This window comes from Solanum stenotomum, chromosome 12 (assembly GCF_019186545.1).
Source record: "Solanum stenotomum isolate F172 chromosome 12, ASM1918654v1, whole genome shotgun sequence".
Taxonomy (NCBI): domain Eukaryota; kingdom Viridiplantae; phylum Streptophyta; class Magnoliopsida; order Solanales; family Solanaceae; genus Solanum; species Solanum stenotomum.
Genome location: NC_064293.1, coordinates 30,812,722 through 30,825,531, shown reverse-complemented (window position 1 = coordinate 30,825,531; position 12,810 = coordinate 30,812,722). Strand labels below are relative to the sequence as shown.

The window sequence follows — 12,810 nt, the reverse complement described above, 5'->3', positions numbered from 1 at the left end:
CGGAATATGATACAATTTTTTGTAAATTTATGTCAACTTTAGAAGATAGTCTAATAATCTGTGTGTAATGTTAAGTAATATATAAATAAATATTAAATTAAAATATTATATTATCTAAAAAGTAATTTCTTGTATTTATATAGCTTTTGAAAATATAAACAAAATCTAAAAAATGATCCAATTTCTTCTTCTTATTTTTTTCCACAAATCAATCATCTATTTCAACTTTAATTGGAATGTCCTACTAAATTAACAACATAAAAATAGCTCTCTATGTGCTAATTAAAATGAGTTCAAATTGTTTTTTTTTTTGCTAGCTATAAGGAATCATAGTCGCTATCTTTCATGTGCTTTCTAGGTAAACTTCATTTAAATGTAACAATTCTCAAATCACCAGATAAATATAAATTACATTAACAAGCTCGTACGAAAAAATCAACTTGTATTGAAAAGTCCTGCTAAATTAACAACATAAAAATAATTCTTTATAAGCTAATTAAAATGAGTTTGATCAAAATACTATTTTTTTCATAATTACAAATCCTGATCACTATCTTTCATTTGCTCTCGAGGTAGACTTCATTTCAATATAAAAATCATAAATCACTGACAAACATAAATTACATTAACAAACCCACGTAGTGCAAACTCGACTAAAAAAATACTAATGATACCAAACCTAAAATAAATCATTCAGAAGATCTCTGTTCAATCAACTCGACTATAGCCTAGTCGGCTTAAAATGGAATTTTAATAAGGATATCCATATAGCTGGCTTAATTGCTCTCCGTATTCTGAATAAAAGTTGTCCAATGTTTTCTAATGCAAATATTAATATGCATTTTTCCAGCTTTCTCTCTCACACACACAGTGCTAAGTTACAGTATACATATTTTTTGTATTTTACGATAAAGAAAGAAGCTTTCTATACTACTACTCCCAGTTCAGTATAAGAAGCAAGAAAAGGAGTTGAAAGGTAAAGCACAAAGAGAATTATAGTAACATTTTTTTTTATATATAATTTCTTCTTAAAGGTGAAGACAGCTTTTCTCGAATCAATTTGCTTTAGCTTTGCTTTGTTTCTCTGTCTTTTGCTTTGCTTCTTAGTTTTCTTTCATTCTTTCATTCATACAACTTTCTCTCCTTTTCTTGTCTTTCTTCTTTTTCTTCTCCATTGTTAATTTCTCTTCAAACCCCATTACCCCACTAAAACCCCAACTCACTAATTCACCAGAAAATTGGAGTATATTACTTACCATCTTTCTTGTTTTTTTTTTTTTTTTCGATCGGATCTGATAAAGGAGTTGCAGAGTAAAGATTGTTTCACTTTTGGAGCGAGTTCTTGAAAGGGTCTCAACAGTAATGAAAGATTAAATTTCTGGGTCTCATTTCTTTAATCAGGTAATAATCAAGAACCCCTTTTTCTGCTATTTGTTTGTTTATCTGTTTTGTTGATTCTTGTGGAATTGTGCGAAGAAGTAAAGAAGGAAACTTCAGAGAACCATGCAAGAAGTGTTAAAGTTTATGCCTTTTTTGGTGTATGTTCTTTCCTGGATTTAGGAAGTAACTTAATTGATAATGTAATGTCTGGTGTGAAAGATCTTTGATATCTACTGTCATGCAATTGTGTAGTTGAAGTTATGTTTGATTTTAAAGCATTGACTGTAATGAACGAATCCAAGATGTACTCCTACAAGTAAAGGGAGTTCGAACAGAGATTGGTTGTTGAACTGGAATAGAGTGTATTAGTTTAAGTATAGTGTTCATACAGAGATCATTGACTCCAACTAGTTTTGTATTGAGACGTAGTTGATTGATTGACTAGTTACAAGTGAAGTATTGAGATGGAGTTGATTGAGTGATTAGTTACATGTTAAGTATTGAGACGTAGTTGATTGATTGATTAGTTACAAGTTAAGTATTGAGACGTAGTTGATAGATTGATTAGTTACCAGTTTATTTGTTTCTTTGCCAAAGATTCCTTCCGGTTTGTTTAAGAATTTTTTTGCTGGTAATAGAACCGATTCCAGAATTATTACTTATTAGAAAAAATACTTTGTTCTACATGGCTTTAAGTGCTTATTTTGTCTCATAGAGTAACCTAAGCTAATACTCTCACTTTTTGTGGTACAATGGATGTGTCTAGGTGAAAGAGAATAATGGAGTCACTTGTTGAAGGAATCAGTTCCTTGCCAAACAGTCGCACTCCCTTCACTGCTATTAAGGGTAATACATCTTCAGCTTCCAGGACAAGTCGTCCTCCCCATCCTACATCAATGAGACAATCTAGATGTAAAGAGTTGTCCTTCGATCCAATAGCTATTGATATTGGGTCAAAGCCAACTGATACCCCAACAGGGTCGGTGGCTGCTTCTAAGAGTTCGCATAAATCATCCAGTGATCGTATAAAGAGGGATGATGTCTCTGACTCGAGGAGACACTATTCTGAATCGACTAAAGGAAAAGAGTGTCAGAGAATAGAAGATGCTCTTGATCAACCATCAGAAGAATGTTCACTGGACCGCGTATTAATCTTTGAAACCAAATCATCTATTAAGGATCCACTACATGATAACAAACACACTATATCAGGTGGTTATGTGGAACGCAGGGATTTTATGTTACATGCTGTTGCCAGAGGAGATGCTGACCTTCTAAATGGTCAGTTGACATCTCAATCTGGAATAAGCTATTGTCCTAGTCCACAGAATAGCTTTTATACTGCCACACAGTACATAGAACCCAAACAAAGTTTCACCACTACAGAAGTCATCAGTGAATGTGCTAGCAGCATGGGCAAGTCTGGTGGAAGTGGTGATGTTAGCAACTCGTGCGATATCAGTGATAGCAGAAAAACAAGTTTCTACAGAGGCAGCACAGGTAGTGATATTAGTGATGAAAGCAGCTCTACGAGTGTCGGCAGTACAATGTATAAACCACATCAGGCAAATGATACAAGGTGGGATGCAATTCAAGCCATTAGATCTATTGATGGAACACTGGGCTTCAACCATTTCAGACTTCTGAAGAGATTGGGAGGTGGTGATATAGGAAATGTTTTTCTAGCTGAGTTGATTGGCACAAGAGATTATTTTGCCATGAAAGTGATGGACAATGCAGCTCTAGAGAGTCGCAAGAAAACTGTAAGAGCTCAGACAGAAAGAGAGATACTACAGTCTCTGGATCATCCTTTTCTACCAACACTATATTCACACTTTGAAACAGACAAATTTTCTTGCTTGGTGATGGAATTCTGCCCTGGAGGAGATTTACATGCACTTCGGCAAAGACAGCCAGGAAAGTTTTTTCCCGAGCATGCTGCCAGGTTAGGCTAGTTTCTGAAATGCATAGTTGTTGATGTTGTAGCTATTTTACTTAAATCTCCTTTCAGCTGGAAGTGTCTTGTTTTGTCCATATATCTACAGATTCAGGACATCTTTGATCTGTGTTTTATTTTGTCCATATATCTATATATTCAGGACATCTTTGATCTGTAGGTTTCACGGTCAATAAGTTAGTTCTTGCTGCAATCTTAATGATCAAAGTACGTTACATTGATTTCCCAATAAACCGGTCTCTATCATATTTGATTGTTTTTGGCTATGTTAACAAATTTTCTTTCTTGAAACCTGCATATATCATGATATAAGGGGGTCTCAAGAAACCCTATTAAATTGGAATTCCTATTCATCTTTGGCACAAGGGAGGTCCTGGATAAATTGTAGTATGGCTAGAATATTATTTTTTTAGCTACTTCTGTAGCATATAGTGGTCTTACAGTCAAACCATGATGATGAGAGTTGAGATATCCTGCACTATGCTCGTCACAGTTCACTTGTTTTTACTCCATTTGTTTGCCTTGACGTGAATTGAGTTAAACAGATTGCTTATTCTATCTAGCTTTCTTCACTTTTATTAAACATTGAGCTCAAACTGGATCCTTGTCTTTTATCCATTATGCAATTACTGCATTTACATTATATTATTTTCCAATATACATGTTAATATTCATCAGTAAATCATTCGGTTAAGAAATGAAAACTGATTGGCATAAAGTTTGTTGAGTTGGTTATTATCTCTGCTAGAGTGCCATGGATAATGGAGTGGTTTTCTCTACTCAAGATTTGTTTGTTGTTTTCCATATCATGGACAAAATTTACGAAGGTGCCCATGCATCTTGATCAGTGATGTTAACTTGCTCTTGTTATGTTGTCGTTTTGGAGTATAGGTTTTATGTAGCAGAAATTCTCCTTGCTCTAGAATACCTGCACATGCTTGGAATCATTTATAGAGATCTTAAGCCAGAGAATGTTTTGGTTCGAGAAGATGGCCATATAATGCTGTCTGATTTTGACCTCTCCTTGAGGTGTGCTGTGAGTCCAACATTGGTTAAATCCTCAAATTCAAGCTTAGAGTCGAAGACTTCATCATACTGTGTCCAGCCTGCTTGTATTGAGCCATCTTGTGTCATCCAGCCTGCATGTTTTTCACCGCGTTTCCTAAGGCCCAAGAAAGGAAAGAAGACGAAACAGAAATCTGAGATGCACAATCAAGTGAGCCCGCTTCCAGAGCTCATGGCTGAACCGACAAATGCTCGATCCATGTCTTTTGTGGGAACACATGAGTACCTTGCTCCAGAAATCATTAAAGGCGAGGGGCATGGTAGTGCCGTTGATTGGTGGACTTTCGGGATCTTTCTCTATGAGCTCTTGTTTGGGCAGACACCTTTTAAAGGAGCAGGCAACAGAGCCACCTTGTTTAATGTCGTTGGCCAGCCCCTGAGATTCCCTTCATCACCTAGTGTTAGTTTTGCTGCAAGGGACTTGATTAGAGGTCTACTTGTGAAAGAGCCTCAGCATCGCCTAGCATATAGGCGGGGTGCTACAGAAATAAAACAGCATCCTTTCTTTCAGAGCGTTAATTGGGCACTTATCCGGTGTGCTAGTCCTCCAGATGTACCAAAGGCGTTTGTGCTACATGACGCGCCCAGAGCACCAGCAACAACGGGTCCAGGTGTTGATGTGAAACCTACTGATAATTATTTTGAGATTGATTTCTTCTGAGTATACTTGTTTTCTTGACAGTTTAAGTCCCCATATCATCTTATATGATGAAGATCCCTTAGGAAGAACATCAATTCATTGTTCCTTTCGTATGAACATGTAAAGTGCATACTGTCCTGAAATGCAAATGCATAGGAATTGGATTATGGAATGCCACTTTTTCTCACATAACTTCTTCATTTGTCAGTGTTTAAAGCTTATCCAACTCGACGAATGAAATGGCTTGTCGTTGTTGTCTACTTCTCTGGTCCATAAAGTTATTTTAGGTGTCAATGGCCAAGTATGTTAATATGAAGGAGTGAAATGTGAGAAGCATAAGGCTTACAAAGGTGAGTTTTGCTGCTGGTGCTTTTAGAGGTTCCACTTATGAAGGAAAGAGTAGATTGACAAATGAATTGGACTGATTGAAGCAAGGCAAAACTATGCAAGTCTTTTTGAAAGATGACTTTTACACAACCATCATCGTCAGCCATCACCATCATTAGTGTCAATCATAACAATCACCAACCACCTCTATGATTACAACCACCACTGCTATCAATCACCAACAACCACCGGTAGTCACTACTCACTATCACATCAACCATTCCAACTATTACTGTCAATCACCATCACACTCCTATTATAAGCTTGTACAAGTTTGTTACTCTCTCTGTCTCTAATTATTTGTCCATTTTTGAATTGACACATTTATTAAGAAAATAATTAATGATAGTGAGTTTACTATTTTACCCTTATTAATTATGAAGTGGATGAAAAGTTTTACATTTTTCAAAGTAATTAATCATTTAATTGAGGGTATAATAAGTAAAAAAAATTGTTCTTTCTTAATTTGTCAAAATGGACAAGTAAATAGGGACAATTATAAAAGGAAAAATGGACAAGTAATTGTACTATTTATAAGTACACCAATGCCACCACAACCAAGGAAGTACAAGTTTGTTACAGTACTTGTTACCATCGCATAAAAATTTCTTTTAACACAATTTTTTTATAAAATTCTTTTCTACTAATGTAGAGTGAGTTTTCAGAAATTCAAATTGTTCTCTAACCTAATATACTAAGTAGAGAGTTGTGTGACCCTGACCTAGCGTTTAGCAATTGAACATCTATTACAAGACAATAAATTAGTCAAATTTACTCCTATTTTTATTCACACCCACCATTCAAATTTAGAAAGTTGGCTGCTGGAATTTAGCATGACGCCCACAACACGCATCTTAAAGTCAAATATGAAAAAAGGGGCTCTTTTAGTGCCCTTTCCTTTTTAGTTTACCACCATATATATTTAAGAATTATTTTAGACCAAAAATTTTAGCGTATGCCCATAACATACACATTAAAGTTAAATATGTAAAAATGGCTCTTATAGTGCCCTTTCCTTTTTAGTTTACTGTCATATAAATATTTAAAAATTATTTTAAATCATAAATTTTAAAAACTTTTTTTAATATACTGTGTCAAGTCAAACAGTATCACCACCATGGAGGGAGTAAAAAAATATTTCTTTGGACTTTTCATTACCTTTTTCCAAATAGTCCAAAGAAAAAAAATGGTGCTTATGAGTTTTGCAACATAAGACCAAATAACTTTGTCAAAAATTCCTGCTACTTAATACTCCAATAGGCTCATTCTCTCCACGTTTTCCATTTTACTTTCACTACTCTCTCTCTCTCTCTCTGCGAATTCTAACAAACTCCGATGGCCGGAAACTCGGAGGACGAAATCGTCTCCGACGACGTCAAGTTTGGGTTCCAGCGCCCAGAGATGTATGAACTTAAGCTTGCCGGTACTGCTACCGTCTACGATCGTCACATATTCCTCTGCTACAAATCACATGAAGTTTGGCCTTCTCACCTTGAATCCTCCGACTCTGATCCACTTCCGAAGCTATTTGCTGCTACTCTTAAAGCTCGCAGGGATGATATCAAACTCAAGGTTAGTGATTACTTAAGTCAACGTTAGTAATGAACTTCGCCTCTATTGGATTTAGTTTTTGATTCAGAAATTAGCATATCGGTTGTTTTGGATCTAGTATGGATAATACTTTTGACTAGTATAAATAACATTGTTGAACATTTGTTTATAATTTATAGTGTTCAAAGTTTGATACAAGTATTAGAATACTTAGCTGGTCGATTATAATGCACAATTAGTAGGTTGACGTTATTAGCTTTTCAAATGTGTGTTGGATAAATTTTTAGTACGCAATATAGTAGTTCCACTTCGCTGATCAATCAATTGGAATGTTGTCTGTAGTTTTACGGTTTTAGCTTTGCAAGTGTGAGACTGAGTTTAATGCGTTTATTGGCTCGGTGATTGTTTGTGGTAGACTATTTTGACGATTTGCGAAGTACGTGAAGACATTGGACTATCGGATGGAGATGTTCTGATTTTTCCTGATATGATCAAATACAGGTAGTTTTCAACATTCTTCTATGTTCTTTTAAATATCATTGTATTATTCTCTGTGTAGTAGACTAAAAGTGATGAAATACATGACTAGTCTGTCTGAAATCTAGAAAAAAAAAATAAACATCACTTGATTTTTTTTTTCCTCACAACATTATGTTGTTTTAGAAGAAATTAGTCCTGTATGATTAAATACCATACTGCTGTACTCTTCTATCTCATAGAGTAATATTTTTGGCACTTCTTGCATCTCAATATCTAAGTTTTAGTTTAAAATAAATGAATTAATGTAGTTCGATTTACTTCTTTTTTAGATTTCACTTAGTTAGCAAAAAGTGACAAACTAGTTAGGACCAAGGGCTCACTTTTTTAATTACCTCGTGATTTTGTTGAAACATTCTATGCATCTCCAAGCATTACCTTACCTTGAACTTGAGTTTATGTCTGGTTCTTTTAATCAAGGAATTTGAAGGAGTCAGATGTTGATGCTTTTGTTGAGGATGTGCTTGTGAGTGGCAAGCCATGGACTTCTGGACCGCAGGAGCCAGTAAGTGGTTCTTATGTTTTTGTCTGTTCCCACAATAATCGAGATCGAAGGTGTGGTGTCTGTGGACCAATTCTGATTGAGGAATTCAGCAAGGCAATTGAGTCCAAGGATTTGATAAACGAAGTTCATGTGGCTGCTTGTTCACATGTTGGTGGCCACAAGTATGCTGGTAATGTGATAATCTACAGTACTGATAAAGAAGGGAAAATTGCTGGGCATTGGTAAGAGCTAATTATATACTTATTGAGGCGCTCTTCTAGTTTCCATCAGTTTCTTGACCAATTCAGTAGTATGTGGTATGTTTAATGGATCAAAGTGGAGAAGCTCCTCATTAGAATGTCTATTATAAATTTGTTATATGTGGTCCATTGTCGTAATGCAGGTATGGCTATGTTACCCCAGATGAGGTACCTATTTTGCTGGACGAGCATATCGGAGAGGGAAAAATCCTTGAACGACTTTGGAGGTTTGTATTGGATGTGCTTTGCTTTTGTTTCTCATTTGCACAATTTGGGGTTTGCTCTATATTTGTTATAAATTCTTCATTTAGCTTAAGGGAGGTTTGGCCTCGTCAACTTAATCTTAAGGAAATATTTCCGATGTTTTTCTTGGTAAAAGTGCTTATAAGATGTAGATTTTACTCTTCTGCTTGCGGTTTTCTCAATGTAAGTATGATCAGAAATTAAGCGAGCTTTTGCCTGGAAAAAGTGTTTGCTCTGCACATTACCTTTAATCATCAATCATCTCACCACATGCTAACTCGCTTGAGTAAAACTTGGTTTAGACATTCAGTGATATTAGTTATACAATGGTTATTTTCTTAATCTTCAAACCAAATGTTGGAATCATTTTCTAATACCTCCAACCAAATGACCCTCGGTGCATGAAACAAAGAATATAGACTTTGTGCTAACTTGGTACTGTTTTAGATGTTATTGAATTTCTATTGCTCATAGATGTTACAAATTTGGTTCAGTCCATTTTTCTTTTCTGTTGTAGGTTGGCGAGGTAAGAATAGCCTTATAGTATGATTATGATCCTTATGAAAGAAAAATGATTTGATCACTCCCTTACTCATATTAGGAAATTGATCTCATAAATCTAACTAAGGTCAACAAATATCATGTATGTTGAACGAATGTGTTTGGCTGGACAAGCAACCTTGTAGATTAGTAGACGTGCATACAAGTTGTCTCAGATGCCACCTATCCTAAAATAAAGTATGCATAAATACATAAGCACCGATGCATACACACACACATATCATGTATGTTGAAACCCTATATAAACTTACCTATTCTAGATTATCTTTTTGTTGCCTTAACAAAACCACTCACTGTGACTTTAATGTTAACTTGAACTTAGCCAAATTCAATTGTGTTATTTGCACCAAGGTTAAAACTAGGTCAATCACTGGCATCACTAATAGAAAATTTGCTAGTGATTTCAAGATAATGTTCTATAATTGTTTCATCTGCTCATGTTGCGACGAGAGGGAATTGCTCGGATGGTAAGCACCCCTCACTTCCAACCCGAAGGTTGCGAGTTTGAGTCACCAAGGGAGCAAAAGGGGTGGGAGCTCCTAGGGGAGGGTAAAAAAAAAATAAAAAGAAAAATCTGCTCATGTTGCCAAATTTTTCATAAAAGATAATCATAATAAAATTTAGCCCATAGATTTTTTCATGCTTGATCATGAGCTTTGCTTGTGAAAAGCTTTAGTTATTGTATGTTTATTAATGAACTATCGTGATCAAAAGTAAATAAAGAGTGGTAGAAGATAATGGATCTTTGGTCTTGTTAGTGGATCTATTTTTTTTTTCTGTTGCTTTTTTGCTGGTGATGGATGCCTATTCTCCGCATTCAATTTGAAGATGGGTATGAATGTCATTGTGGGTGGGAAATGCTAGATTGATTTTGCTGACTAGTTACGTAATAGAGTGCCAAAGATAATGCCTTTCCTATTACAGAAAAGTGAATTCCTAGCTTTATAAAACTTCTATTTTGATCTCTCTAAGTTTCAGTTGGAAGCAATGTTAAGCAGTTCAAAAGTTAAATATTTGCTCTTTTTCTCATATTATTTGGAGTACAGTTGTGATACACTTTACCCTGGTTAACTATAGGGGCCAAATGGGACTGCATACTGAGATAACTAATAAGGTGAATGAGCTGAGTGTTCTCAGTGGAATCACTGTGGACAAAAAAGGAAATGCGCCTGTAGAAACTGCTAGTCAGGGCTGTTGTCAAGGTGCTGCAGGATTTTCTTGTTGTAGAGATGCAAATGCTGAGGGAAAAGAGGTAGAGAAGGGACAGGGAAGACTAAAATCCTGTTTCAGAAAATGGGATAAACCTGAAGTTTACACTGCCATTGGCGTCGTTGGAGCAGTGGCTGTTGTTGCTGTTGCTTATGGATTTTACAAGAAGTCACGCTGAAATGTTGTCAAGAAAGTGTATGCATCCAGAGATTCTTTTTAGAGAGTAATGATGTAACTCTAGACCATGACATTTACTACGTGTTAGGTGTGAATTTTTCTGAGGGAGTAAAACGTAAATGCAGAACGTGTCCGACTGGGGAGGTGAGCTCCTCTTGTTTTCTTCAAGTGAGCCACCGTAAAAGGGCCACTCAGTTACACAACTGTTACTTACTACATATACCTGCAGGTTTAGTCTATACTCTACAAAGATGCTTTAAATTCCAGGTGTGGAGGTCTTACTTCAATATTTGCAAAATAGTAAAATATTACTGTAGTGTAAGAAACTATCTAAACCCTATAAGTTTATGTGTATATATTATGATATAATAATCATACAGGATTAATCTTGTACCCCTTTCCAAAACTCAGAAAGAGAATGAATTGTACTGCTACTATCAACACAACTTGAACATTTATCACATAAAAATGTCATGTTCTAAGTTTTGAAATCATTTCCTCTAAGAAAGCTACTGACATCCCTTCTGGTTCTCCTACTTGCTCAATCTGTCTCATAATCTGCTCAAATAACACAATATTCTTCGTCTGATTACTCGTTTGGCCACAATTTGAACAGTCTCTAAGAAGAAAAAGCAGTCTTTTTGCCTTGTCTCTGGCTCTCCTTGTCCCATCAACGCTCAACTGAAGCAATGCTGCCATTGCTCCTTCCCTTAAGATCATTCCTCTGTATCTGTCTCTGCAGCTATCGCATATTAGGAGTAGAATTGTCACTGCATGCTCTTTACATTGTCTTGAACCTGTTGAGACGTAATACAATCAAGTAATTAAGCATTCTACACTCTCTAACAACTTAAGCGTTTAGGTAATGTGGTCACACAGTTCTATGTGGTATCAGAGCAGACAAGAGGTCATAGATTTAAATCATAGTGCCACTTGAAAAATCAAAAAATATTTTCACGTGGTTAACCTTCAAGAGGCATAATAACATTAAGTAGAAGTGCACTATTTCTAATGACTTAAACTTTTAGATGAGATGATCAAGCAACTAACCTTCCTCCATTGCCTCCACCAAACACTGGATTGCTCCCTCTGTTCTTGCAGCTTCCTCTAGTGCAATTCTTGATGAAGAAACAAGATTCTCTAGCAACGCCACAGCTTTTTCCATTACCAACTCCGAGGTAAGTTTGATTAGTCGGATCAAGGTAGCTACCCCTCCATATGAAACAATGGAAGGAATAAGCTGATTGCAAGTTGAAAGATTGTGAAGTGTTGACAAGATATCCAAATTAGCCTGGAAGCTTATGTTGTTGTAGGATTGTGAATTTAACAATTCAAGTAGAATTGGGATAGCCCCAAATGAAGCAATTTCCATCTTGTTTGAACCACAAGAAGAGAGGGTCAGGAGAAATGCCACTCCTAGCTCTACTAACAACTTGTTTTCGCATTGAATTACATCTAATAACACTGTTATACCCCCTGATTTTGCTATGAGTGTCTTGTTCCTGCAAAAATTAACAAGAATATTCATCATTTCAGTTCTGAAAATCAAACAGGTATCGATACACTCCTATTCGTTAACATGTTTGGTATAACAAAAGTCATTTTTCATACCAAACAGACCCCTGAATGAAATATACATGCGCTAACCTTTCACTGCGAAATGCTAGGCTAAGGAGAGCAAAGAGTGCAGCTTCAATGACTTCACAATCATTAGTACTCAACATTAAAATCAATGGAGGAACAACGCCTTTTTCGGCTATTTTGTGCCTTTGCTTGTTGGAAAATTGAGCAAGTTGTCTTGCAGCAAGGAGCTGTGCTTGTCTATCACCAAAGAGGAGAGCTTCCACCACCATTTCTTCCATGGTTTGGAAACCCCCTCTGACCCCCTTTAGTTACCACTTGTTTGTTTATCAATATTTTGTTTCTCTTTTATATATATGTATAAATAAAAGGGTAGTAAGTATATTGGGTTGCTTGATGAGTATGTAATATGTGTGCCTTTTCAAGATTCTCCTTTTAATTTGATCTATATTTCTTGATTGGAAGCAATTCCCTTTTCAACTCTTCTTTTTTTTTACTTGACTGTCTTATGTGGAAATACCTTGGCTTGAATCTTTAACTTCCCTCTTATGCAAGGAACTGTTGTCAGCTTTATCCCCTAGTTTACTTATTATCAAGAGATCCCCCATCCCCTTGTCAATATACTAAACCATATATATATGACCATCAAATGTCGTGGCAGAATGATAAGTACGCATTTATTCTTAATTAAAGGTCTCAGAGTTGACTTCTGGGTATGGAATTATCTTTGGTTGAAAGCACTTTACTACCTAATATGGGACATTTACAAATCAAGATT

The 12,810-nt window shown here is 35.8% G+C and overlaps 4 protein-coding genes across 6 annotated transcripts in view; 2 read left to right on the top strand and 2 right to left on the bottom strand.

Moving 5' to 3' along the window:
• The window catches only part of LOC125848992 (MYB-like transcription factor EOBII), an 84,917-nt gene extending 80,946 nt beyond the window's left edge, over positions 1-3,971 (bottom strand). For both annotated transcript variants that reach the window (XM_049528962.1, XM_049528963.1), the window contains exon 1: positions 3,944-3,971. In XM_049528962.1, coding sequence (XP_049384919.1) covers positions 3,944-3,956 — 13 coding nt within the window. In that variant the 5' untranslated portion in view covers positions 3,957-3,971. The remainder of the gene's footprint in view (positions 1-3,943) is intronic.
• LOC125848983 (serine/threonine-protein kinase D6PKL1-like) lies at positions 848-5,268 on the top strand. Of its 2 annotated transcripts, XM_049528953.1 has the most exons (4): positions 861-976; positions 1,302-1,401; positions 2,147-3,325; positions 4,229-5,268. In XM_049528953.1, the coding sequence occupies exons 3-4, from the start codon at positions 2,160-2,162 to the stop codon at positions 5,061-5,063; spliced, it is 2,001 nt and encodes a 666-aa protein (XP_049384910.1). In that variant the 5' UTR covers positions 861-976; positions 1,302-1,401; positions 2,147-2,159; the 3' UTR covers positions 5,064-5,268. The 2 variants fall into 2 exon arrangements, with proteins under 2 accessions (XP_049384909.1, XP_049384910.1); XM_049528952.1 differs by having other exon boundaries at positions 848-1,401.
• Positions 5,269-6,668: 1,400 nt separating this feature from the next.
• On the top strand, positions 6,669-10,736 carry LOC125848362 (altered inheritance of mitochondria protein 32-like). Its single transcript, XM_049528214.1, has 5 exons — positions 6,669-7,001; positions 7,396-7,481; positions 7,938-8,243; positions 8,405-8,488; positions 10,143-10,736. The coding sequence occupies exons 1-5, from the start codon at positions 6,765-6,767 to the stop codon at positions 10,450-10,452; spliced, it is 1,023 nt and encodes a 340-aa protein (XP_049384171.1). The 5' UTR covers positions 6,669-6,764; the 3' UTR covers positions 10,453-10,736.
• An 81-nt stretch (positions 10,737-10,817) lies between these two features.
• LOC125848363 (U-box domain-containing protein 3) lies at positions 10,818-12,653 on the bottom strand. Its single transcript, XM_049528216.1, has 3 exons — positions 12,099-12,653; positions 11,502-11,953; positions 10,818-11,248 (listed from the first exon to the last, which is right to left on the bottom strand). The coding sequence occupies exons 1-3, from the start codon at positions 12,311-12,313 to the stop codon at positions 10,923-10,925; spliced, it is 993 nt and encodes a 330-aa protein (XP_049384173.1). The 5' UTR covers positions 12,314-12,653; the 3' UTR covers positions 10,818-10,922.
• Between the last annotated feature and the right edge of the window lie 157 nt (positions 12,654-12,810).